At 39.6% G+C, this 25,320-nt stretch overlaps 1 protein-coding gene across 8 annotated transcripts in view; it reads left to right on the forward strand.

The window, feature by feature from the left end:
* Positions 1 to 25,320, forward strand: part of TUB (TUB bipartite transcription factor) — a 134,667-nt gene that overhangs the window by 84,297 nt on the left and 25,050 nt on the right. For all 8 annotated transcript variants that reach the window (XM_071427915.1, XM_071427918.1, XM_071427910.1 and 5 more), the window contains exons 2-3: positions 13,971 to 14,022; positions 15,362 to 15,524. In XM_071427915.1, coding sequence (XP_071284016.1) covers positions 13,971 to 14,022; positions 15,362 to 15,524 — 215 coding nt within the window. The remainder of the gene's footprint in view (positions 1 to 13,970; positions 14,023 to 15,361; positions 15,525 to 25,320) is intronic.

The following is a 25,320-nucleotide window of genomic DNA, read 5'->3' on the forward strand; positions in this document are numbered from 1 at the left end:
CCAAACCCAGTGATACCCCATTATGCTCAAACATTTGAATTATGTTTTAAAGAGGAGAATTCGTCTGTTCTATGCAGTGTGAGAGTCAGTTGGTTTTTTCTATGTTATTTCTTATCCCTGTCTTTGTGTGGGTTGATAACATGCCTGAATCTCAGAGGAAGAAGAAGAAAAAGACAAGGAAAACAGATTTTGTGTTAATTGGTAAGTGAACTGCAGTATCTGTATCTAGCACGAAAGCAGCCATTGGAATTGCAGATTTGGCTATCCATTTTGTTTCTAGGAGCTGACAAATGTACAATTTGCAATCCTATGTAATTATGATCTGATTCTAGAGTACTGTAATTTCTACCAGTATCTAGAAGTATATAATTTGAGCATAAATTTTCGGTAGAGAATGTGCAGGGATCAGTGGCACAACCTTAATGAGAATTACACAGCTTAATTCCTTGGATATGATGCTGGTATTGTGTCCTTTATCTATTTTGAGAGGTCGTATTATACTGAAAATCTGTAGCAGTACATGAACAGCAAAGGATACTGGTGGCTTTGTGTGAGAGCTGTCCATCAGTTTATAGACAATGGGACCCCTTTTGCTTAGCCACTGGCATGTGGTGAAGGAAAAAATGGATGCTTAACTTCAGTACAAACAGTTTAAAAAACAGTAGATTGAATAAATGCTGAAATATTTGTGATCTAGTTCTTTTGGATATTTTGTTACAGTCATGAATGACAGCTGCTTGCCAGTTTAAGAAAAACAAATACTTAGAACTGACACAGCTTTTTAAATCTAATTATTTTATGTGTGCTTTGTTTCAAAGACAAGGTTACTCTTTTTCCCTGTAATATATTTGTGCAAATCTTAGGAGTTTTCAAAACAACAATAAAAAGCATCTTAGTGTCTTCTTTGTTTTTTTTTTTTTTTATTCCTCCTTGGTTACTGTTTGATGGCACTGTGAATATTTGACAAGCAGTTTAGAAAGCAAAGATAAAAATGAATGATTGTTTTATCAGCCATTTATTCTGGTGTTTAACATTCTGTGTGCTATAAGCTTTTATTGTGCAAATACTTAGCCATTTGAGCAGGTCTAGATGGCAATATTTATGTCCGGCATTAATAAGTTATGTTAGTTCAGGAACAGAACCCTAAAAATTAGGTGGTGTGCATATATCAGACCCTATTTTCAGTCTGATTCAAATGAAGTGAAAATGATTTTCCAGAGTCTGAAATGCTTTGCCTGGGGGACTGACTTTGCTCTCAAGCTGTACCACACAGACTATTCTTGTGACAGCCTTTTAAAGCCCAGAACAATAATTTGAATAAGGAAGTTGTAGTTAGAAATATGAATTAGTTGGGTCATGATCATTAGTTCTTAATTTTTCAGTAATTTAGTAACTGTGCCAGCTATAAGCTGCATACTGCAGAGGAGATTTTCAGCTGGAGATCCAAGATTTTTGGGGACACGGATTCCACATTCTCTGAAGCTGTGAGTCTGGGTGCTAGCTTGACTCCTCTGCCACAGCCTTTCTCATAATTCTCAATTCTTGCTGGCAGCACACATTTTTGCATGTTGTATACATCTGATAGAGCAAAATTGTGCGTCCTGAAAGAAATTGCTATCTATCAATTAACTGCCCAACACTGAAAGAATCCAGCATTTGAGTCATACCAGTTAATGATCATAATTTTCCAGACTGTATTAAAAAAAAAAGGTAGTATTTTTCCAGTTTTTCTTTTAGATATATATATATATATATATGTATGTATATGTATATATATACACACACACATATATATATATCTATGCATATATACTTAAACATGAGGAAATAATGTCTCGTCTGATTCCTGTTGAGACATCAAGCTGGATAGAGCAGATAATGTATCACTTTTCTCAAGTTATCTCACTTCTTAATAATGAAATGCTTTTAAAATATTTTTCCATTTATACATCACTGTGGCAAGGCATTTCACTTAGCTTTTTGTAGCACCACACAATGTACTGTGAAGTGTTTTCACTTAGCTTTTTGTAGCACCACACAATGTACTATGAAGTGTTGAGAGAATAATCCTGAGTAATTATTAGACTAAGTGATAATTTCATTGGAGGCAGTTAAAGAGAACCAGATGAAGATGATTGTCAGATGTAACAAAAATTGTCACAGAGTAGTCAAAAAGAAGTATAGTTGGGATTTGGATAATTCATAATGAAAATGGAACTAAAAATACTGCAACAACATATACCTGACCTGTTTTAAATTTGACTAATTTATTTGAAATACTTAAAGCTGATGTGATAAGCTAGGTGTATAAATTCAAATCAGTGAGCATAGTTAATGTTTATGAAAAACAAAGATGATTGAATCTTGTGCAATGTACATATCTTAGTATGCTACAAAAAGAGGTGTGTTGCATAAGAATACTGAGACTGTTACTTGATGTGACACTTCCAAGTACTTGTAAATGCAGTGAGATCATTTTGCTATTAAAAGGGCTATTTTCTTCAATTTGAAACAGAAAAAGCATGCCAGCATATTTGGGGTTAAATAAAGTATAGCCAGAGTATGTAAATATGGGTTGAATGGGATAAGTTAGGTTTTTCCCCCAAATGCATCAAAAAGTATTTTCCTATTACAACCATGTGATTCTGTATAGTATCATCCCACATTATGTTTTTCCCCTCCTGTTTATTTTCTCTCTCTAGTTATTTTTACTAGAGAAAGCAAGCTCCCTTGGCTGGGAGTTACACACAGATGTGGAGAAAAAACATTTAATGTAACAAAAGGAAAGAAAAGCTGGAATGTGTTCAGTAATGTTGGAAGGGGCCTTTAAAGGACACATTGGAAAACAGGGCTAGAAAATTGGCTTTCACTGCACACAAACAAGGTGGGTTCACAGATGCAGCAAACTCTGACTGTGTTGTAAAGTTTTTCTGCTGCTTCTTAGGTCTTGAGAATGGATTCCATTTACCACACTCAGTTGCACACAGAAGCAAAGGAAAGGGATTAGCTTAGTTTTGAAATAGAGAACAATGCTCTTCAGGTTGTTTACTCACAGGATCATCTTCACACAAGGAAACTGATAAATTGGAAGATTAAATATGTAACTTGTTTTGAAATTATCTTTGAATGCCATAGACATCACCGGGATTGAATACTTATGTCTCACTAAAGGGGAGGAAAATCACTGTTCCAGCCTTATTATTACTATGGTTTTCTAAGATTTATTGAAATCTGAGAAAGACTCTCTTTCTGTGCAGGCACTCTGTATGCACACTGTGAAAATAATCCTCTGTCTTCAGGAGTTTATAATTAAAAATCCCAGCCTGGAGGGATTTATACATATGCATCTTTTTATGCAATGTGAAGTTAGTGTCAACATTCTCATGAGATTGAATTCATCATTTTGGGGATTCAGGGCCCAGGAATGAGGATCAGGCTGTATGGAATACCTCATCTGCATAGAGTGCTGTTAGAAGCAATGATTTAGTTTTCATTGTAGGGAACAAAATAGAGGCCAAATGGTGTTTGCTACTTTTGACAGCCATCAACATCTTGCCAGTCTTGAAATCCATATCCATGTACTTAGGCACCAGGATCTGACAAACTCATTTTCCTCTGAAAAAATCCTCAGGATTGTCAGTATTTGCTGCTAGTGTAGATGGTAATACAGAGAAAGAACTCAAACCAAAATGAAAAATTTGCTTTCCTCAGTTCCAGCAAAAGAGTACTAGGTTGGATTATAAAGATAGTATGTGTGGGGGGGAAAAGTGACAAAATATTTTGTTTCACGGTTAGTATTTATCATGAAATGACATGTCTTTCCTTAGAAACTGTATTGCATAGAAACTGTAAAACCACCTGTAAAAAGGAAAAGGGAGCTTAGCTGTTTCAATTCACTAGCATCTATCAGAGTTACAATTCTTACTGTATTTTTGTTCAGTTTTGATTGTTAGAGCAGCAAAGGTAAACTAGATAATCTCTTTCACCTTCATGTTTTCAATAAATGGACAGCTCACTTTTACTATTGCTTTAAAAACCCAGTAAATACAACTCCATCTTTTTCCTAAACACATGCACAGGCAGTGGGATCCGTTAATACTTTGCTGCATGAGTGAATTACCTCAAGTATAATCCATTTCAGCAGCAGCATGTTTGATCTACATATTCATGCCTGTGTTTGCACGCCTGCTGCAGGGAGAAGCCTCACTGAACACCTGCAGCAGTGACCCTACCGTTGGCATCAGTGTTCTGTTTGTTAAACACTTCACCATCAGGCTATTATTTTAAAGGCCAGCATTGTTTCTAGGTTAATTACTGTACCTGTGAGGCTTCATTCTTGCTTCACAAAGGTGTTTCCAAGAGGAGTTAAGACTTGTTTGTTACTCTGGTTTTACAGGTGTCTTGGAAGGTTGGACTGTTTGATGTACAATAGGCTCAGTAGCTGCCAACTGGACAAACCCATGTTTCATAGAACAGGTATAGGACAGGGAGGGAGGGGAGCCAGAAGTTATCTTGTGCAGGTTTTCTGTTCATCACAGTGGCTCACAGTGTTTTCCACAAAAAAGCAGAGGTCTGTTCTGGGTGACACCTTTTACCTGGTCAGCAGTAATGGAATGGGAGAATCATTGTGGTCCAGGCAGGGAACTCTTGTTCCCTGTATGTAAGTGTATGTATGTGTAAGTGCTGTCTCCTTATCCAGACAATCCTTTTCCCTAGTTTCTGCTCATTGAATTTACTGTTTGTTGTGGTTGGGTGCTTTGTACATTAAGGGGTTTGGTTTGTTTGTGTATATATTTTACTGTTTTAACAGCTGAGATTGGCTGGGTTTGGGTACTGAGAGAGAAACCTGGCTGCTCGGGCTGGATCTTTCCAGTGCTGGCAGCGATGTGTTTTCGATAAAGGCACTTCCTGAAAGTCATGTCATTTGTCATCTGGATCCATCTGCATTGCAGGTACTGTATCTCCAGGTCACAGCGGGTGGTTTTTTTCCCTTCACAATTTGCTCCTGTTCCGGTACTTCTCGTCAAACTACTTTAAATACAATTTTAGCATAGATCACCCACAGGCTATTGTGTTTTACTGCTCCATCATTCATGTTTATTAAACTCACCTGTCTCTTTTGGGACATAGATTCCTTCTCTTATGTTTTGTTCAGAGTTTGTGTGTGTTGAGGGAGGGCGAGAAATAACCCAGCTCTTCCAGTAGGTGATATTTTCATTACCTGAATTTTACTGCCATATGCTATCTTGTTCAGTTCTGTGTAATTGCAGAGAATGAATCTGTACAAATATTAGTTCAACTGATCTTTCCAGGGCAGTAGTGGCAGCCTTGTAGTTCAGTTATTTAAAACATGCAATGTGCTGTAGGGAATAGTTTTGCTTTTCATTTCACTTTTCCTGCTTATCATCCTCACTGAAAACTGTCAGCCTAGGCATATCAGGTCCTAAACTGTAGTTTCTTTTTTTTCTGTGACTACAGTTTTGTTCTGATTTTACTCAAAGCTGGATCTCATTACTTCAAAGCATATCTGAAATATCTGCAGAGCTCCTGTTTTTCCCTTTAGCACTGAGAGTCTCTTTGGCTATTTGCTCAGTGAATGGTCAGTGTTTGTTTTTTTATATCCTGTAACACATCTGCATCTAACAATATATTTTACCTGACTGATGGGTTTTTCAAGAACTCGGTCTAAGTAGAACATTTAGAAAATTTGATTTCTACAATTGCTATTGGTTTCATATACCCCTAAGGTTGTAACAACTGGAGATCTATTTTGATGAACTGTTCTAATTAAAACAGACCAAAATGCTGTTATGTAATAATAAAATGGTTTGGGTCAGAAGGGACCTTAAAGATCATCTCATTCCAGCTTCCCTGCCATGGATAGGGACACTTTCCACCAGACCAGGTTGCTCAAAACTCCATCCAGCCTGGCCTTGAGCACTGCCAGGGATGGGGCATGTACAGCTTCTCTGGGCAACGTCTGCCAGTGCCCCACCACCCAAACACTAAAAATGTTTTTCCTAATATCCAATCTAAATTGACTCTCTCTCAGTTTGAAGCCATTCCTCCTTGTCCTGTACTACATGCCCTTGTAAAACTTCCCTCTCCATTGTTCTTGTAGCTCCCTTCAGGCACTGGAATGCCACAACAAGGTCTCCCCTGAACCTTCTCTTCTCCAGGCTGAACAACTCCAACTCTCTCAGCCTTTCCTCATAGGAGGGTGCTTTATTTCTCTGATCCTCTTTTTGGCCATCATCTGGACTTGCTCCCACAGCTCCATATGCTTCTTATGTTTTGGGTCCCAGACCTGGACACAGGTCAGGTCTCAGGAGTGCTGAATAGAGTGGGAGAATCCCTTCCCTCACCCTGCTGCCCACACTGCTTTTGATGCAGCCCAGGACACGTTTGGCTTTCTGGGATGAGCACTCACATGGCTGGGTCCTGTTGAGCTTCCCATCAACCATCACCCGCAAGTCCTTCCCTCAGGGCTGCTCAATCCCTTCTCCTCCCAGCCTGTGCTTGTGCCCTGACCCAGCTGCAGGACCTTGCACTTGGCCTTGTTTAACTTCATGAGGCTCTCCAGCCTGCCAGAGTCCCTCAGGATGGCATCCCTTCCAGTGTGTCATCACACACACACAGCTTGGTGTTGTTGGCAGATTTACTAGGGTGTCCTTGATCCCACTGTCCATGTCAGGAACAGCTGCACTAGTCCCAGTACTGTTCCTGGGAATGCCACTCCAGGCTGGTCTCCACTTGGACACCAAACCATTGACCATGATTCTTTGAGTGTGATCATCAAGCCAGTTCCTCATCCACTGAGAGCTCCATCTGTTAAATCCATGCCACTGCAGTTTAGAGACAAGGTTGTCATGCAAGACTGTGTCAAATGCTTTGCAAAAGTTCAGGAAGATGATGTCTGTGTCTCTTCCCTCATCCACCAGTGCTGTAGCCCTGTCACAGCAGGCCACCAGATATTTCAGGCATGATCTGCCCTTACTGTCACTGTTTTTGCTGTCACCAACCCTCTCCTCATTTTCCATGTGCCTGAGTTCAATAGGAACTTCCCTGGACTGCCACATTTCCTCAAGTACGATGGGTGGTGGCTTAGCTGCTCCTTCTGACAGTTCCCTCAGGACCCATAGATGCATCTCATCAGGTGCCATGGACTCCTGCACCTCCAGCTGCCTGAGGTGGTCTCAAACCTGGCTTTCTCCTATGGAGAGCAGTTCTTCATTCTCCTGGTCCCTGCATTTCCCTTCTGCACTCAGGCTGTGTGGCTGGAGCACTTGCTAGTGAAGTCTGAGTCAAAGAAGTCACTGGGTACCTCAGCCCTCTCCATGTCCCAGGTAACCAGGTGTCCTGTTTCCTTCTGGAGAGGGCACATTTTTCCCTCATCTTCCTTTACTCAGCAGTGTACTTACAGAAGCTTGTGTTGCTGTCCTTGACATCTCTGGCCAGATTTAATTCTATCAGGGCTTTAGCTTTCCCAACCTGATCTCTGGCAATTGTGTGGCCATGCTGAGGATTTGGCTGGAGTTAATCTTAACAATTATCTACATGGAATTAAGAAAAAAAAATATGAATGTGTTCCTGTTGTTACATTTGCTCTCAGTTAATCTGCAGAACTGTTGCCAGACATAATGAGTGTCATAAATCTTAATGTACAAAGGACATTTAGATAAACCTTACTGGAGCAAATAGTACCAACAACCTTTCAGGAAGGTCTCATTAATTTGCTGATTTTTAAACTAGTTTGCCATCCAGGATTTGAGAAGAAAATAATGTGTTTGATTCTGTAATTATTTGTGTAACTGCAAATGCAGTCTGCTATCAACCATCTGCCCTGCAGGCATTACTTTCAGTGCCATTTGGATCATCAGCACAGTGTATGATCCTCTGCATCTTCTGTTGTGTGGCTGGCTTGGTGCTGATACTTCTCTTACAAATCTGTTTCATGTTTCTGCCTTTTTTTCCTTATCCTTTTCCTTATTATATTCAGTCTTTTTAGGGGTCTTCTGCACTGGCAGAAGAGGTGATGCTGTACTCCTGGACTGGCATGCTTTTATTTATTATGTGAGAGTCACAGTGAAATACTTTATTCCTCTGAAGCTTCGCCTAAAGAAATGCAATTTCCATTTCTGCAGGATTTCCTGGTGTCTGTACTTTCCTGGTCAGTTCAGTGGTGACTAAGTGGCCTCTAAGGGTAGGTGGTTGCCCTATCTGCCCTCTGAACATGGGAGAAATCCAAGCACTGCTATTGCTGATCTTTGCAGTAGAAGGGCAAAATAATACTCAATGTCCTTGGGTTGCTCCTCAATATCCAGACTTCTGCTGGTTTATTTCGCCCAGGAAAGCAGTCACTCATTTTACTGTAAAGAGAGGACTGCAGGTTTTATTGTAAATCAGATGACTGAGCAGCTGCTTTAGGGTCAGAAAGGGTCAATGATTTCTAGCATGAAGAAAGCCCTTTCAGAGTGCTTTATCTCATTTATAAGTCTTTGATTAGCCTGTGTGCCTGATACAATAATGTTCTCCCAAGTGGCTTCTGGTGTGCTCAGTTTGTGGGGCAGCAGACCTTGTTCTACGTGGGGACTTGCAGGTGTTGGCATTTCTGCCGACTTCACTGCTTAGGAGTTGGTTGAATTTCCCTTGTTTGAAGAACCTAAATGTGTGCCATTCCCCCCAGAGCATGACTTCAGCCTGCAGGTCCCTAACCCCATTAATGGGCTTTTACAGCAGCATTTCATCAGTGCTGCAGGAAAGCTCATTCTTAAGGACTTAACAGTAACATTATTGAGAGCAGTTGGGCTTTATGGAACTGCAGAGACTTTACAGAGATTAAGAGAAGTGTAATTGGGTGAATATGACAGATGGTATCCAGTCAGCCAAGTGCTATCTCTTTACAGGAATTTTATTTCCTGTGTTTTTGGAGACTGTAATGTTCAAATGGCACATTACACCCATTCTTGTTCTTTTGAGTCTGTTGTGCTCTTAAGGATCCCATAACCTGTTTGTCTTGACACAGCAGCATAACAGCTTTCTTCATAGCAGGAGTGCATGGAAAAGATCTGAGTGATCTTGAAGATTAGTCTGGTATGGTGTATTTTTTTTCTTTCTATCTGGTTTGATCATCCATTGTTTTTTGAATTGAAGTTCACAATATGGCAGAAAAAACTCAAGATGAAAATACCCCCTCTAATTTTCCATTTGCTTCTGGTTCAGTGTTCTAAATGGGAGGAACAATTTCTTGTCCAATTCTTCATCTTTTATAATGTGAACTGTTTGTTTCAGGAATTTTCTCTGCCTATGTATATTCATTTTGCTTGTGCAAAGGTCCCTGATTTCACACAGAGTTTTTGGGTGCTGCTGTTAGTAATAGATTATAAAGCAACAAAAAGAGAAAATACAAGGGTGACACTTCTCAAACAGTGTGTTAAAGTTTAGTGGTAGTATGAGTCTGCTTTGTTGGACTGTAGAGATGTGCTAGGTGAGATGTTGGACCTTTGTCCTGGTAAAAAAGTTATTTTCATGGCAAATGTTCCTTAATGAAGCAGTGTCAGGAAGGAACAAAAGCATTGCCTTATTCATCAGTCAGAAGCAATAGAACTGCTTTACTGTGGCAGACTTTTTCTTTAAAAAAAAACCCTTAAATAAATCCGTGACTACATGTGTCTTGGACATTCTAATTAGAAACATTTCTTCTTAATTGTTTTTTCTTGCAATGGCTTCTTGAAATACAAGCAGTTTGCATTTTCAAAGAGCAAAGGCGAAGTACTTGCTGTGAAAATAGTTATTTGAATTAAGTCTTCTCACATTTTACTTTAACTGAAATCACCCCATGTGGAATTACAGTAAAAATTTAGCAAGATATTGACTTACAGAATCTCCTGCCTTCATCTCATCTCAGTAAAGGGTGGAGCTTTCTGTAATCATGAAGTTCCATCCTTAAAACCTGATTGGTCTTGGGTTTCTCACTAAATGTTTTTTAAGGAACAGAGATTATTAAAAGCTTAGAATACTAAAATTTTTTCACATGTTTTCATCTTTGTTATGACATGCAGTACTTTAGTAAGCCTGGCTTACTATAAATTGAATTTAGTGTTGAAACTGTTTCTGCAAAATAGATTTTGTGTCTTAAAAGGGTCGTATGAAAAAATAGTACTTCGACTAAAATGTGATTTTACTTTTAATGTTTTTCCTTTAAAAAACAAGAGTTGAGATGTTTGACTCAAATGCAATTATTGAAATTTGAAAATAATGCTATCTAAAGATAATACTTAAATCTCTCTGGGCCTTGGTCCAGGCAACTGATAGGAAGCAACTGATAGGAATCTTTACAATATTTAGCTATAGGCTTGACTTCTTAAACTCAGCACTAGTAACTTCTAATGGGTGGACTATTCAGGTTCTGTATTGAAGGATGTTTTTTTCCTGAATCTGCTAGGAAATATATCCAAGCTCTGACCTGTCAGCTGAATTTGGACTAGACTATTACTGCAGAGCTGAAAGGCTGTTTACAATATTATGTATAGTGTAAAATCGCTTTTTGTTTTAAGTGGGTCAGAGCCATAGCCAAGATGCCAGGCAGATGCATGATCCTTGATCTAATAGGAGTGAAAATTAATCTTACTGGATCTTCAGGATACTTCAGTGTGCTGAGCAGATTGCTAATATGTATGCATGCTCTTCAATAATTCAATTTTCATGAATTATAAAGTTATATTTCTCTATTAAATCTGACTGAGTTTCATGGTGCTCCTGGGATTTTCTAGCATCACATCAAACATGTAGGCAGAATTGTTCTAACAGCCTCTCTCTCTCTCTCTCTCTCTCTCTTTTTGAGATTATTTCCTGCCATCTTTCAGTCACAGTTTTTCTGCTGTACTGGGCCTTTAGTTTCTGACCATCCCAGTTATTTGGACCAGAGTGCAATGAAAGGACTGGGCAGGACAGGCTGGGTCCTCACCATGTGTACAACCTTTCCAGAGGGATGAGCAATTGATTCCTGCTCTTTTGAGGAAGGGCAAAGGCTGTGCTTCTGCTCAAACACTTTAGTGTTTTCCAAGGAAATAAAAGGCAGAAATCCAGAGGTGGATTTCAGCTCTTGGACCCTGGAGCATCCAAGAGAATGCCAGGTGCTGTGGTGAGATGATCTGCTAAATCTTTCTGCAAGGACTCACTGAAGTGTGAGAAAAAGGGTCGGTGGCACTTACACACTGCATCTCAAAGTGCTCTGCAGATGTTTTTCAAGGGAGCAAGAGCGAGGGCCTGATGGAATTGCTATGGAAACAGAGCTTCTATTATTTATTTATTTACTTTCTTATTTATGCATGCATATATTTAAACCCTGACTTCCCTTAATGGCATATCTTGGAAGTCACCCAGTTTCAGGAGACTTTGTTCATTGGAAATTGGGGAATGTGAAATGTTGGCTGCTGGTCAGCAACTCCAAGGTCCAGCAGTTCTGCAGAAAACACTCACAAAGTGCAGTCTGAAAGTGGAGGGCTCTGTTGTTGTAACATATAGAATATATAGGCTAAACTGAACCCCTTTTCTATTTGGAGTTGCATAAGTGTAATTAGACATGAAGAAAGGACAGAACTGCAGCTTTCCAGTGATACTGGAAGCAAGTAACTGTTAAAAAAGATAGAGTTGGTGGTAATAATGCCTTTTTTAACGTTATCCTGTGAAGGATTCAGAAGAGTGGTGGGAGCAAGGCATCCTCATACCAGTCCAGCATCCTGGAGGGAGAGAGGGTTGTTGAAGCAACCATATTCTACTGAATCTTGGTGTTAGTGAAGAAAGCTGGAATTCAGTTTTGTTTGTTGAATGTTAAATGCAAGGCTTGTCATTTATGCATGCCTAAAAAAGGTTGTGGAAAACTACTCAGAACTTTATTAAATATGAAGTGGATAAGGACGGAGCTGGAAGCTCCAGATGACATTGTCATCTGGTTTTCAAGGTGTGCTGCTCTCAGTCTCAGCTTTGATTGCATATATTCAGAAGCTTTAAAAAAAAAAAGTCTTGCAGTAAGAAGGACAATGTGGAGAGGTGTTTTAGCATTGCAACATCCATAGTTTTTGGATGGAGTTTTATATTTTTTTGGCAGTCCTCTGGTGTATCTGATAGCTGCTTTGCATTCCTGGAATGCTGAATGCAAATCTGTTTGGTGTTATTTAAACTGCCATGTTTACCATGCTACAGCTGGGCATTAAGAGACACACAGGAGCTGTGCCTGAACCTGAATTTGCCTTGTTGTGGCTTCCCATGCAGGCACAGGACGTTTTCCTGCCCCCATATTCCCTGCAGTGTATCATGCCAGGACAGGGATGCTGCGATGGTGTATGCATTGCTGCCTCTGCAGTTCTTGGGGACTCTGTTAGCATCATTGCATGGTTTTGGCTTTTTTTCAGGCATTGTCTGAAATGAGGAGGATTTGTTCAGGCCATTGTGCCTGAAACTTTACACTTAGGCATCTTTTACTCAATTGTTTGGCCAAAAATCTCCATTAGGGAAGTTCTGCTTTCTGGCAGTGCGGCTAATACTGCTGCAGCCATAGTGAAACACTCTTCTGCAAACCTGATATTGTATACCATGGAGGAATGTGTGTCTTCCTTTTATAACTTCTGTAATTTATAAAATGAAGTATGCTTGGTGTAAAGCAGAACATTTTTATGACTGTGAGGGGTTTTTTCTTTAATCTTTTTTGTGGAGTATGGGCAATGCATTACTTCTACAAGAGATGGTAATTTCATACCTGAGGTGCTTGAACAGCGCAGTTTCAATCTGTGGAACATCAGCCTTTTGTAGCATATAACCTAATAAAAATTGTAAAAGGCTGATTCCACCAGAAATGCTTAATTATAGGTCTTTGATAATGCTGGCATAGGAAAGGGGGCATTCTGCATGCCTTTATTAGCTGTTCTAACTCTTCTACAGTGTTACTGTCTCCTAAAGACTGTGAATTAATACATGAGATTCACATTTTTTATGCAATTTCCATTGCAGTACTGTTGGTTTGTAAGTAGGTCAGAATCCAGGTTTGTTTGTCCTGGATCTTTTTTTTTTTTTTCTCTTTTTGATTGTTAAGAGTGATATAAGAGAAGGGGCTAACATTTTATAAAAGTGTATTGTCGGAGAAAATTAATTTTCCTTGTAAGAGGCTATTGTTTTTGTTCTATAACACTATTTTCCCTGTAGATGACCTATTACTGTTTAAAGGATTCAATTATCTGTGTTCAATGTTTAACTATAGTGTTCTTAGAATAGAGACCTTTGTTCTCCAGAAAAATAAAGCCTAGTCAGTAGTTTGCTAAAGTACTTTGCAAAAATAGCTTTTTGATTTCAGTGCCAGTCTTTAATATCTAATTAATGAAAATGATTGAATGCACAGGAGCATTCAATGCTCCCAACAAGGAACAATTAGCAGAGAGAAATATGGCACTGAGCAATGCTGTTCATCTTGCCTACCTCTAAATGTTGAGATGTGTGGCACTAAGTGTGACTTCTCAGGAATAAATATCCAGGAATATTCAGGAATACATTATGGTTTTCAGTGTGCAAAAGATTAGGTGGTTAATTTTTCTACCATAATTTTAAATATTGCTGAGTTGCTAAGCAGTTCACTTACACTCCTCCCTTTTTCTAGGCTTTATATGCAATTTTTCAATTTCTGTGCTCTATGCATTGATGTTTTGCATTAGAAGAGAGTGGAAAAGAAACCAAGCTGTAGACAGTGGATTTTGCATTTCTTTGTGAGCTGCCTGATTATATATTTTTGTTGAAGTTGGTATGAGCCAGAGTTTTGCAATTTTTTGTGGACTGCATTTAAATCCTCTGAAGCCAAATTTTTTTGGGCAGGCACACTTTTTTGTATGGATAACTCCTGTGAGAGTTTCCTCCACTGGGTGCTGTTAGGTGTTGTTTTGAGTGATAAATTTGTTCCAATTATGTACTCTTTGTCTTTGCAGTGTTCTGGATGATGAGGGGAGCAGCCTGCGTCAGCAGAAGCTTGACAGACAGGTAAGATTTTGGAGGAGAACCTTCTTGCTCCCTAAAGTCTGAATCCTGGAGTAATGAAAACACTGATAATTGATAGAAAATTGCATCCTCTGATTGGGAGATGCAGAAGAGAGATCTGTGGAGCTGAAGTTAACTCACAAGTCTAACTTCCATTAAAATTTGTCTTCTGACTGTGGTTTGAGTGATTCCCACTGCCTTGGACTTGTTTTAAGCTGTTGTACAATGTATTTGTTACCCCACTGATGGAGCAGTCACACCAGCCAACAGAGGTTAACCACAAAGTTTTTATTCAGTGGATTTAGCTCTTGTGGCTATAACCTAGTGCCCCTGTGTGCTATGTTGCCTATTTTCTGACTGCATTCCTACATGACTTGTACAAGGGAGTCAGAACATGAAATCTGAGGGAATTGTGTCATCAAGCTTTAATGGGAGTTGAGGTTTCTGCTTTTACTTTTTTTGTGGTCCTCTTCTCAAAAAACGTTGTCATTTTTATAGTTAAACCTTGTGAGTTTAATTTTATCCTTTTCTATTGCCACTATTTCATCAGCTTGCGTGTCTAACAGCATCTCATTTTCAAATTCAAGTACTATTTATGCCATAATCCTGTGCTTAATTCTGATTATGGTGGAGTCATGTTGAGGTGTTAACACAACTTAGGGAGCTGAAAGAGTTCACTCTCCATTTTTATTCCTCAGTTTTATTGCATCTCCTTCCTAGAAGCTAACATATCACTGTACAGAAGCAAGGAAAAGGTAAGGTAATAGATAAGTAAAATTAACAGTTCAGTTCTCTGAGGTTGTGGAAGAGGGCTCAAATAAGGTCCCAGTGGTGCCACCGGATGCCAAAGGTTTTGGTTTTCTCCAGGTCTAGCTGAGAAATTTAAGTGTTTAATTAAAGTTCATCTATTATAGCTGTTAAATTGGGCTGGAGTCCAGTATTATCGCTCGATTCTAGTTTGCAATTACCTGCTTTTAATTTACAGAAACTGAAATTGGCATCTCTGCCTCGTGCTCTTGCTTACCCTCCCATTGCTTCACGGCCAGTATTCTCACACTGTTGTTTTCCCAAGGGCTGTTTCCAAGCAAGCTCTGACAGCTGGTGGGCTGCTCAGAAAGATGTATTTTAATTATTTGCTGTTTTCAGCAGAAGGTGTTTCAACAGTGGGCTGCTTGTGGTGGTTTTTTGGAAAGGTTTCCTGTAACCCGACATCCCAATCTCCCGCCTGCCAACCGCCGCGGCTGTAGAGCCGGGGAAGGGGTAAAGCTGGCCATTGTTTTCCTGGGTAGGTTGCTGCTGTTTGGAGGGCAGTAACAGATGCTTTTCTCTGTCTTTTCTCCAGAGAGCACTGCTGGAACAGAAACAGAAAAAGAAGCGCCAGGAGCCACTGATGGTTCAGTCCAACGTGGACAGCCGGGCAAGGACGCGCAGGACGAAACATTCGGAGGAGCAGGCCCCGCTGGTTGAATCCTATCTCAACAGCAACAGCAGCACCATATACCATGGTACAGAATGCCACCTCCTGCAGCTGTATTTGCTGAGAGTCCTGGTGTGGTGCTCATTTTATGCTCAGGAGAACAAAAGCTCTTGTTTTGCGTGTTTTAGTATAACATTGATATCCTTCACTTGGGATAAAACCATCAGAATTTGCAATTGTAGCCTCATGGGAGAGAGCAAGGTACCTAGCTGCCATTTCAGTGCTGAACTGGGAAAGGGACAGCTTGTCCCTTCTGCCATGGCTATTTAAGTGTCTTCAGCCTTGGTTCCTACTAAGTAGAGCTGATGAGCTCCACTCTGAATGTTCCTCTGCATGTAATTTTACTTAAGCCTTACAGAGGTAATGATAAATTTGAAACCTATTAACTAAGTTCAGCTCTGACTGAAGATGGTAATTTCAAAGATTCTGTGTTTCTGCAAAGTCCATTAAAACAGGTAGAGAAGAACATTTCAAACTTGTACAATGTCTCCATTTTCTCATTAAAGATTACAGGATCCAGTAGGGATAGAGTCACTTAAGGCATCACACCCACAGGGGAGAAAAATTATAATGCCATTTATTTTCAAAGACCTTAATAATCAGAAATAAATCCTAAGGAAACCAGGCATTATTTAGTTCTGTCCTCATATTGTCCATGCTTTTGTCCCTCTAAAGTGATAAGTGTGTACTTTTCCTCAGGATTTCCTAAGGGGCAGCTTGGGTAATCCTTGTCCAAAATTTGACTCTTGTAGCTATCATTCCAGGTCGGTAACAAGAATGATCCAAGATCTATAGAGAGCAGTAATTTTCCAGTTTTCTTGTTTTGCAGATCATTAAGTTACATACAATTCATAAGGGATTCATAAGCTTCAATAGCAAAAGGCTTCCTTCCCTGACTATTATGAGTTTGTGGGGCAGGAGCTGAATCAATATCTACTGATATTGATTGGGAATGCAGTTGGCAGCTTTCTGGCTGGGAATGATGTTAGGTGGCAGAGTACTTAGGTTTTGGGGTTTACACATTAAATCTTAAGATGCCTTTGTGAATCTAACTCTGTTTAAAAAAAAAACCAGAAACAACCAGTATCCTACTCTTATGCAAACAAAACCTTAGCCCAGCATTCAGTTCAAATTTCTGCCAGTTTTACTCCACATGCTGGACTTTTTGTCTCCCCGTTGTTTTGTTTTCACTTGATGGTCTTATTTTTCCATAAGAACAAGGTGGGTATTTAGTACACAATAACAAATTCTGCTCTGAGAAGTGCAGGTTTCAGAGTCTTTCCTCCTGTTAGCAATTGGTGGAAACTTTTAGCTGATTACAGCTACAGAATTTACTGTTAGAATCTGGAAATTACATTGCTTAAATGTTGAGGTTTTGGTAATAATGGGCCTTTCTAATCTTGTTTCTGCAAGCAAATAGGATACCTTAAGTGGTTTCAGATGGAGAATTATTTTTTCAACTTAGTATTATTTTATTTTTTTTTCTATTAAATATTAAAAAATAGTAATATTTCTCTTTACTGCCTGTTTCTCAGGGTCTGGGATGTAATTTTTAAAGATTAAACTGAATTGCTTTCCAGTCTAAACCAAAATATTTGATTTAGCGCAAACATTTAGTGTGTTTATTTTTTAATCAGACAAAATAGAAATTTTCTCTTTTTCCTCTTTTACACTCAAGAGTTTATCAAAGGTACAGAGCTATTCTGAGAAATAATATCTTACAGCAGAGAGATACTGCTGTTTACTAAACCCCTTATATTGCCAGTTGATCAAGGTTTTAATTTTCACAAATCTGAGAAAAAGACATTATCATCACATAATTGGTAACAAATTTCATATATGTACTAACTGAGCTAAATTGTACACCAATTTGCACCAGAGTGGATTTTCTCAGTGAGATTAACTGTGCTCTTAAGGTAAAAGTGACCCTTCCTGTCATATTATACCACACCATTCATTGGAATACTTAGGATTTATTCTCCCTAAATCAGTTTGTTCTAAATTTGTCTCTCAAACCCTTTCAATGTTTCACAAGGTTTCAGAGAAGCAAAGAAATATAATGTTTCTCATATTCAACATGACATTTGTTAATCCCTTGGGACAGCTCTCCTTGCAATAAACCATGCAGTTTGCAAGAGCCATCTTAGAAGAATTTAATTACCAGCAGGGTGTTTTATTGCCTTGTAAAATCCTTTGTTAGGCACGTTGGTTTTGAAAATATTACAAGAACTCTCAAAGTGTCCTTTTTTGGTGTGGCCTTCTCTGGGAATGTGCTTAATGTCTTCGGTTCCCCAGTTTGCAGGGAACATTTTGGGGTTTGATGACCATTTTTAACTGTGGCATTGAGCTTCAGGGCTGGCAGTTTTTTTTTTTTCCCCTTCAATGAAAACATTTGTATGTGGCAGTGTCGGATGCATGAGACAGCTGGGCTGTTTCTAAAGAACTATTCTGCTCTTTTCCGTTCATTTGTGGCTGTTATAGGCATGCTGATTCCAAATTGAGAATGGCTCTTTGATGGGACTTGATGCTCTACTGAATGAACTACACTCCTTGGATGAGCATGTCTGTGAAATCAATTCCTGTGCTAGCAAATGCTACAGAAAGAACACTTCTTTCCACCTATCATCCTGCTCTGCTCTCTCTTTTAGCTTGCACTGGTTCTGTGTAGCACAAAAGTACTTGTTGATTTCCACAAATAATTGGATGCCTGTGTGGAGATATCTCTATGGTACTTTGAGCAAAGTAGGTCAGAGATAGCATCTCAGCAATTCTCAGATGCTGGGCTTTCTGTGCTGGGAAATTCTCCTTCATGCACTGCCACTGCTTATTCTGATGCCATTATCTGTGCTGGGAAATTCTCCTTCATACACTGCCATTGCTTATTCTGATGCCATTATCTGTGCTGGGAAATTCTCCTTCATACACTGCCATTGCTTATTCTGATGCCATTATCTGTGCTGGGAAATTCTCCTTCATACACTGCCATTGCTTATTCTGATGCCATTATCTGTGCTGCAATGGCTCCCTCATGGGCAACTCTACTTTGCAGTAAAAACTCATTTAATTCCAGAATCATTATCAGAGATTGGAGTAGAAAGTCAGTCATTCTTGTTCTGGAATAGAGCATCAGCCTGGTGAGCTACTTGTAGGTAGATAGAGTAGAACACCGTATTTTGCTAGTTCAGCTAATTGTGGATTGCCAGAAATGCCATATTTTTTTTTTTCTTAGATGACTTCAAGGCAGAGAAATGACACATTGGGAGGACAAAATGGTATTTATGTTCCCTGCCAAGGGTTGCTAGCAATTCCTCTGGGTACCATGAGTCTTTTAAGGAGATGGCTGCTCTTCCAGTGAGGAAGTGGCTCCGCAGAATCCACCATGCACGAGTCTCCACACAGAACATTTCTTCTCATTTGTCCCATATTTCACCTACAGCTAGAAGTCTTCAGCTACTGTACCTTGTAAATGAGTTGAATATAGTGTATCTTTTTTAAACCCTTTTGTTGTTGGCATAATGCCTAATTAACTAGTAACAACAGAAGTTACCTGCAGGAACTGAGATGAATTAGGCTGAAAAAACCAATATGAGATAAAATCTCCTTGGCACTCAGGTCTATAAGGGGTTAGTTTGAGCTGGAGTCCCAGCCAGTGGTAACACAGCACCTGCAGATCAGGTGGGTAGAGTTGGGCCCCACATTTATCTGCCTGCCATTTCAAGGAATAGGTGTCCTTCCACTGACTTCCATGATGTTGTTCTATGGCTCTATTTACAATAAAGCCTCTCTCTTTCTCAGTACCAAATGCATCTCAGTTCCTATTTCATCATTATAAACAGCCACGTAAGAACCAATAACAACTTTTTGTATTGCTATTAAATTTAAATTCTAAATAAAAGACAACAAAGGCATTCATTTACCACAAGAAATTTAATCCTTCTTTGTAGGAGAGATCACTTACATTGTCTTCTCCTCATGTGTTCTGGTTTATTTTAAATTCAGTGTCCTTCATAAGGACATATTGCTACATGTTTGTTTAAAGTTTTTTTAAAATTTTACTTGCTGTTCTGTAATATGTCACAGTTATATCTGCTTGCTTGTTTTCATGTATTTCTACTCAACTTATTTTGTGAAGTTTGTTGAAAACCTGAACAAACATTTTAGCCTGATTTGACATTGCAAAATTCTGCTACAAATACAGTTCTTTTCAATCTGGATTGCAAATACTGAGCATTCCTGGAGCCAAATAGCATGCAGAGATACACTAATTACTGCAACAATTTAATTACATTATTTAATTACATTTAATGCAAATGCTGAAAGCCCATTTTTACAGAGATTTTAGTTCTGTGAAAATGGTGAATTTCCACTGGGGAGTGATTTTTCTTTTCACAGCATTGAGGAAGGCAGAGATTTGAATGAGTGCCAGATATGCTTTCATTAATATTGCCATACTTTGTTGCAGCTGCGGTGTTTTTATATAAGACTTGAAATTAAAAATGTTTTCAATTAGATACTCTCAGAGTAATTTCCATTGCAACTTCCAATTTAGATTAACCATGTGTTAAAAGGCAGAATGACTTTTTTACTTTTCTCCTCTGGCGTTTGGCAGCACATCTAGGTATAATGGCTGTGTGGTGTGTTAAACAGACCTCTGATGACAATTCATAGCTTTGGATTTTTAAATTTGACGTGTCATTCTGCTATTTATCATGAATGATGAGAGTTTTCTGATGAGTATCCTTAGCTGTCAGCTTTAAAAGATGACATCAGTTAAGTATTAATTTAAAAAATCATATATTTGCCTCCTCGTCAGAAGAGTGTCTCTCCATCCCTGTTTTCCACTGACCTTGGAATGAGTAGGTATTAGTTTATTTTTTTGAAGATAGCAAGGAATGTTCTTTGCAAAGGGCTGTTAATGTTGAGAGATCAGGCAGCATTCCAAACATCATGTGGGCAAAATACTTAACTTCCAATAAGCAGATATTCTGAAATCTTTATTTCAGCTGCAGTCTCTTCACCTTAATCTTTAAAGCATCTGTTTGATTTGTCAGCAGTTCTTACTGCACCAGTGCACTTCCAAGATAAACAAACTAACCCAGCAGCAAGGAGCAGAGGGCAGTGGGTAGCAAGAGTTCCACAGGTCTTTTTGTGGTTTTTGGTATTGAACTATTTGAGAGGAAAGTTTAGAGGAAATGGCCTGAGAAACTCCCTTCTCTTTCCTTTAATGTCCCACTTGTAGTGTATTTACTTGCAGTTACTCCTGGATATTTAGCTGTTTTCTGTGCTGGGCAGTATCTCAGGAGCCAGGAGGGAAGGTGCTCCCAGCACAGGAAATGCCCTGGCAGGCAGAGTCCCATCCCAAAGGCTGCAGACAGGGCAGGCAGAGCTGCCAGCAGCATTCCCTGCAGCCCCAGGCATGGCAAGGGAGGAACAGGGCCAGGGCCCTGCAGGGCACCAGTCAGGGTGGAAAGGAGATGCTGCAGGGCACACATCTCCGTGGGGCAGAGGAGCTGCCTGCAGTGCCAGGGTGCTCCCGGCAGACAGGCTGGGGAGCAGCACCTCCAGCACAGCCCTGGGCTCAGCTGGAGCAAAGCCCATGGGCAGGGTGTGGGTGGAACCTCCCAGGGAGGCTGGTCAGGGCCCTCAAGGCTCCAGTATCACAAAGTAATTATGTAATTTATCACTGTCTTTCATCTTCCTGGCATGAGTTTTTCATAGATCATTTTAGCTTCCCTTATTAGGTGTCTGCTTTCCCAAAGTCTAGTTCATTGCTATCAACTCTCCACGTGCTGCCTTTGCTTTCCCCCTCCTCAGGATTAGGCAGCAGGTATGTGGGGGTTTAGAAGAATCTTTTATTTAATTCCTTCCCTTGTTCTCTCTGAGGAACTCTTAGATCAATGAGCTTTTAATAATGTCCTTAAGCAGCACCAAGTTCCCAAGTACATTGGCTTCTTTTATTGGAGCACTAAAAAACCCATCCCGTTTCACTTCTGAGCATTTTGAGGTTTGCAGCATCAGCCTGGTCATCACATCACTGTTAGAGGCATAAACTGCAAGGAGCCTTGGGGAATTTACTGTCAGTAAGGTTTTGGGAGTCTGGGATCTGACTGTAAGTTACTAGCTGAAGGAGTAATGCCTTTGATTGTAAGCATTTTGAGGCAGGAATTAAATCTTTGCATGTGATTAACCAGTAACTAACACACCAAAGTCCTTGTCCTTATTCAGATCCTTGTATTTAACTATTTATGTGGTCTAGGTAAAACTAATAGAAACATTTAATTGCACTGTAAAATATTGTGGGTTTGCCCATCTTCAGAATATTTCTGATAGACTCCAGTGTCTTTTAAATGATTGTAGAAATAGTAGACCAGTTCAGAATCTAAGTTGATTAAATAAACTAAGAATGAGCAACAGCCCAAATAAACAGCTAGACTGACTAAGGCTAGAACTTCACAAAGAAAAGCAACAAGCCATTCTTACAGTGAAACACAAGAGCTTCTCAGGCAACAGTAAGAAAAAGACATCCAATTCCCATTGAGTTGTTAAGGTACACACTGACTGAACTGTAGTTGATCTTTCTTTGCATGGTACTTGTTCTGGGTTTCATTTTTATTGTTGAGAGGATGTTGGTAAATAGAATGAATATTTGCCTTATACTTGCCTCACATACCTCAATGTCTGGTTCAGCCTCTTTCTACTTAAAGTGTTTTCCAGACAGACTGCACAATTTTAGAATGGTTTTTTCTTTTTGTGATTTTTCATTTACTTCATTCTTTGCATAATGTACTGATCAAAAGCACCCTTTTTTTTAGCACATGGCATTTTTATGTGATAGCAATTGGTAAGTTATGATTCATAGATTTTTTTTTTCCTCCTCTAAGATCATAAGAGTGTACAAGCACTCCTATCAAGAAATATGGTCATACAAATGGCAAAAAGAAATCTGCATTTTCATTCATGCTGCTTCGAAACTTATTTCCTGTGTGAACTTCTCATCATGAAGGCCAGATGGAAAGACATGTTTTACATTTTCATCCACTCATATAAATATATGTGGGTAATTTACAGAGTTGAAAAAGAACTTGGGTTGTCTGCATCATAGTTTACTCACATGCTTACAAACTGCATCCTTTTATTTGGCTGTGCATTGTGGATTTATCCCTGTAACCTGGAGTGTTGTCCATCACAGAACTGGTTCATGGGAAGGTTTCTTTTTTCCCCTTTTCTGAATTAGGACATTGGTGGTGCAAGGCAAAGCTGGGACACTGCTCTTGTCTGCCTTCACAAAGCCCTTCCATACTCACCTGTATTATGTTACTGTTTGCTGTTTGTTCCTCTTTTCATCTTAGATCCTGAATTAATATTGCAATCTGTGCTCCCTTCTGTCTCCCAAAAATACTTTTTTAATACTCTATTGAGGTTAGTAGTCAGTATTTGATATAATGAACATGGATGAATAGTACTGAAATTAAAGTCACATATTGTTTTATTTGTAAGCATGGCATTTATCTCAAAACCATTTTTTTTACAGTTTATTAAGTTCAAACTAGAGTGAAATACCAGGTCTGAGAGTCCAGTGGATTTTTCTGTTTGGAATGCTGACTCACTACAGTACTTGCTCCTCCATTTTTTTCTTGTCTGAATGCAAATTTTGTTACAAACAAATAATTCTTATGGAAAAGGAAAATCTCTGTGTTTTTTAAGTGAAGATGTTAATAATCTGGGGTGGGTATATGAAGTATCAGGATAGATTTTCAAATCTAGTCTCCTGCTGTTAAGATAACGTCAGTAGGGATTTTTAAAGCTGCCTAAATGGGTAGCTGTACTGAAATTAAGGCATTTTTGAGTGACAGTCTCTGAAATTTCATCCCCATATAGCTGCATTTAAGGTTCTTAATTTATTTATCCTCTGGTGCTGCCTATCACTGTTTTTAAGTTTTTGATGTCCAAAAGGATGTGATCATATGGTTGTATCAGTGAATATTACTTAGGGAGCCAGTTTATCTCATTTTCCTTATTCAGGTTTTCTTGCAGGGAGCTGTAAATTGTTTTATGGGCTATCTAGAGCCTGTGGAGAACATAGGCTATAGTTAACCTCAAGGTTTCCATCCTGCTGAGAAGGGAAATTCTTGTCAGTCTGTTAGATAATGATCCAAAGATGCAGCAGAGGGCAGAGGGGAAGACATTTGATCCCCTGGCAACGTGGCTGGGGATAAACACGGCCTCTCTGCCTTGCTTCATCTCCACAAAGGCAGCCTGGAAGGAATGCTGGTTGGAGAAGTTCAAAGCTGCACATGCTAATGACCAGCTGCAGAGTGAGTACACAGGCCTTAGAAATGGTCCTTCTTCCAACTCTCCAGGGCAGGAGAGAGCACTGGAAACAGAAAACAGGATTTTTCACTTTGCTCCACATCCAAGCCTGCTGGACCAGCTGAGCAGGGGAGGCTCACAGAACTGTCCCTTTGGGTCTGCAGGCTGCAAGGATCCAAATCCTGGCTGGCCTGTTGACAGGAGCTTGCCTAAATGCAAGGATATGCCCTGAACTGAATTTGTACAGAAAGCAAACTTTCTTTGGTATCTGCAGACAACACCAGAGAAAACATGAGTGAGTGGGTGAGCCTTAGCTGAGGTCTGCTATTTGCCAAATAGCTAAAAGCTAAGAATGAGGTGGTTTTGTGGTGGAGATGGCATGTTGGGATTAAATTTGGATTTATTATAGAGGTAGTACTTTAAATGTAATGGTAATGCTCAGAAATGTATCCTTTGGAAACAGGACATTCTGTGCCAATTCCTTTCATGAATCCAGGCAGAGTATCATTACCTTTATGATTTGAATCTTATTTTGCAGCCTCCATCACTTTTGTCTGAAAGGCACATTTACCACAGACAGCAGCCAGGGTCTCAGAATGGCTACTGGGCTGAAATCCTGTTCTCTGCCTTACAGAGTAAAGCAATGGAAATATTCTCTTCTCTGTCCTATGGACCTCCCTCACTGAATTTTTAACCAGATGCCTCTTGCTCAAAGTTTTGAGGCAAAAGTAACTCAAAAAACATCAGGGCTTTACTGGTAAAATGAAAGAATGGCTTGCAAGATAGAGAAGATTAATAATGTCAGAAAGTTTCATCCTTTGCTGATTGATAATTGCTTTGGACCAAGTAAATGGTGCTTCTTTTGAGTGAATGAATACAGCCAGATTTAAAATGATTTAGAGAACTGCCTGGCCACTTAATATAGGTCATTTGTAAAGAACTGAATTTAATTGTAACATGGATTACCATCTTCAAAACAATTAAAAGAACACAGCCTAGTTTTTAGAGAGAGACTGAGGTACAAATATAGCATAAATGCTGGGTTGGCAAATAACCTCTATTTAAAGACTGTGGGGAGCTGACTCTGGTTCCCTGCATAGTCTGAGGCTGCCATGCCCGTGGAGGTAGGACCCAGTGTACTGTGTCTTTTATGTGCCATTTTCCCTGGGCACTCACTCCTTTGATTTTGCCCTACTCATTTCCACTGCTCCTTTCCACTCAGCAAAGGGATTGCAGCCCTGTGATTAGTGTTTGACAAAGGCAGACATGAAAAATTGGGCGGTGACAGGCTGTTTCTTTAGACTTCAGGTCTCTCCTATAAAAATTTAATGTATATTCTCTGTGGAAGGGAGCCCTTCCTCTGCACAATGAGAAAAGGAGCGTGTGTTTGAGTGCCTCAGGTGCCTGCTGTGTTGTGAGTGCAATGCTACTCCTAACAGATTGCTGTGCTGGGGAGGGTAGCAGCGGGTTTGGGAGCTGCAGTCTACACAGACATGACTAAATCTGTTTCATCT

The sequence above is a fragment of the Agelaius tricolor genome, unplaced genomic scaffold, assembly GCF_023055355.1.
Source record: "Agelaius tricolor isolate 1412-34295 unplaced genomic scaffold, bAgeTri1.0.p SCAF_5, whole genome shotgun sequence".
Classification (NCBI taxonomy): Eukaryota; Metazoa; Chordata; class Aves; order Passeriformes; family Icteridae; genus Agelaius; species Agelaius tricolor.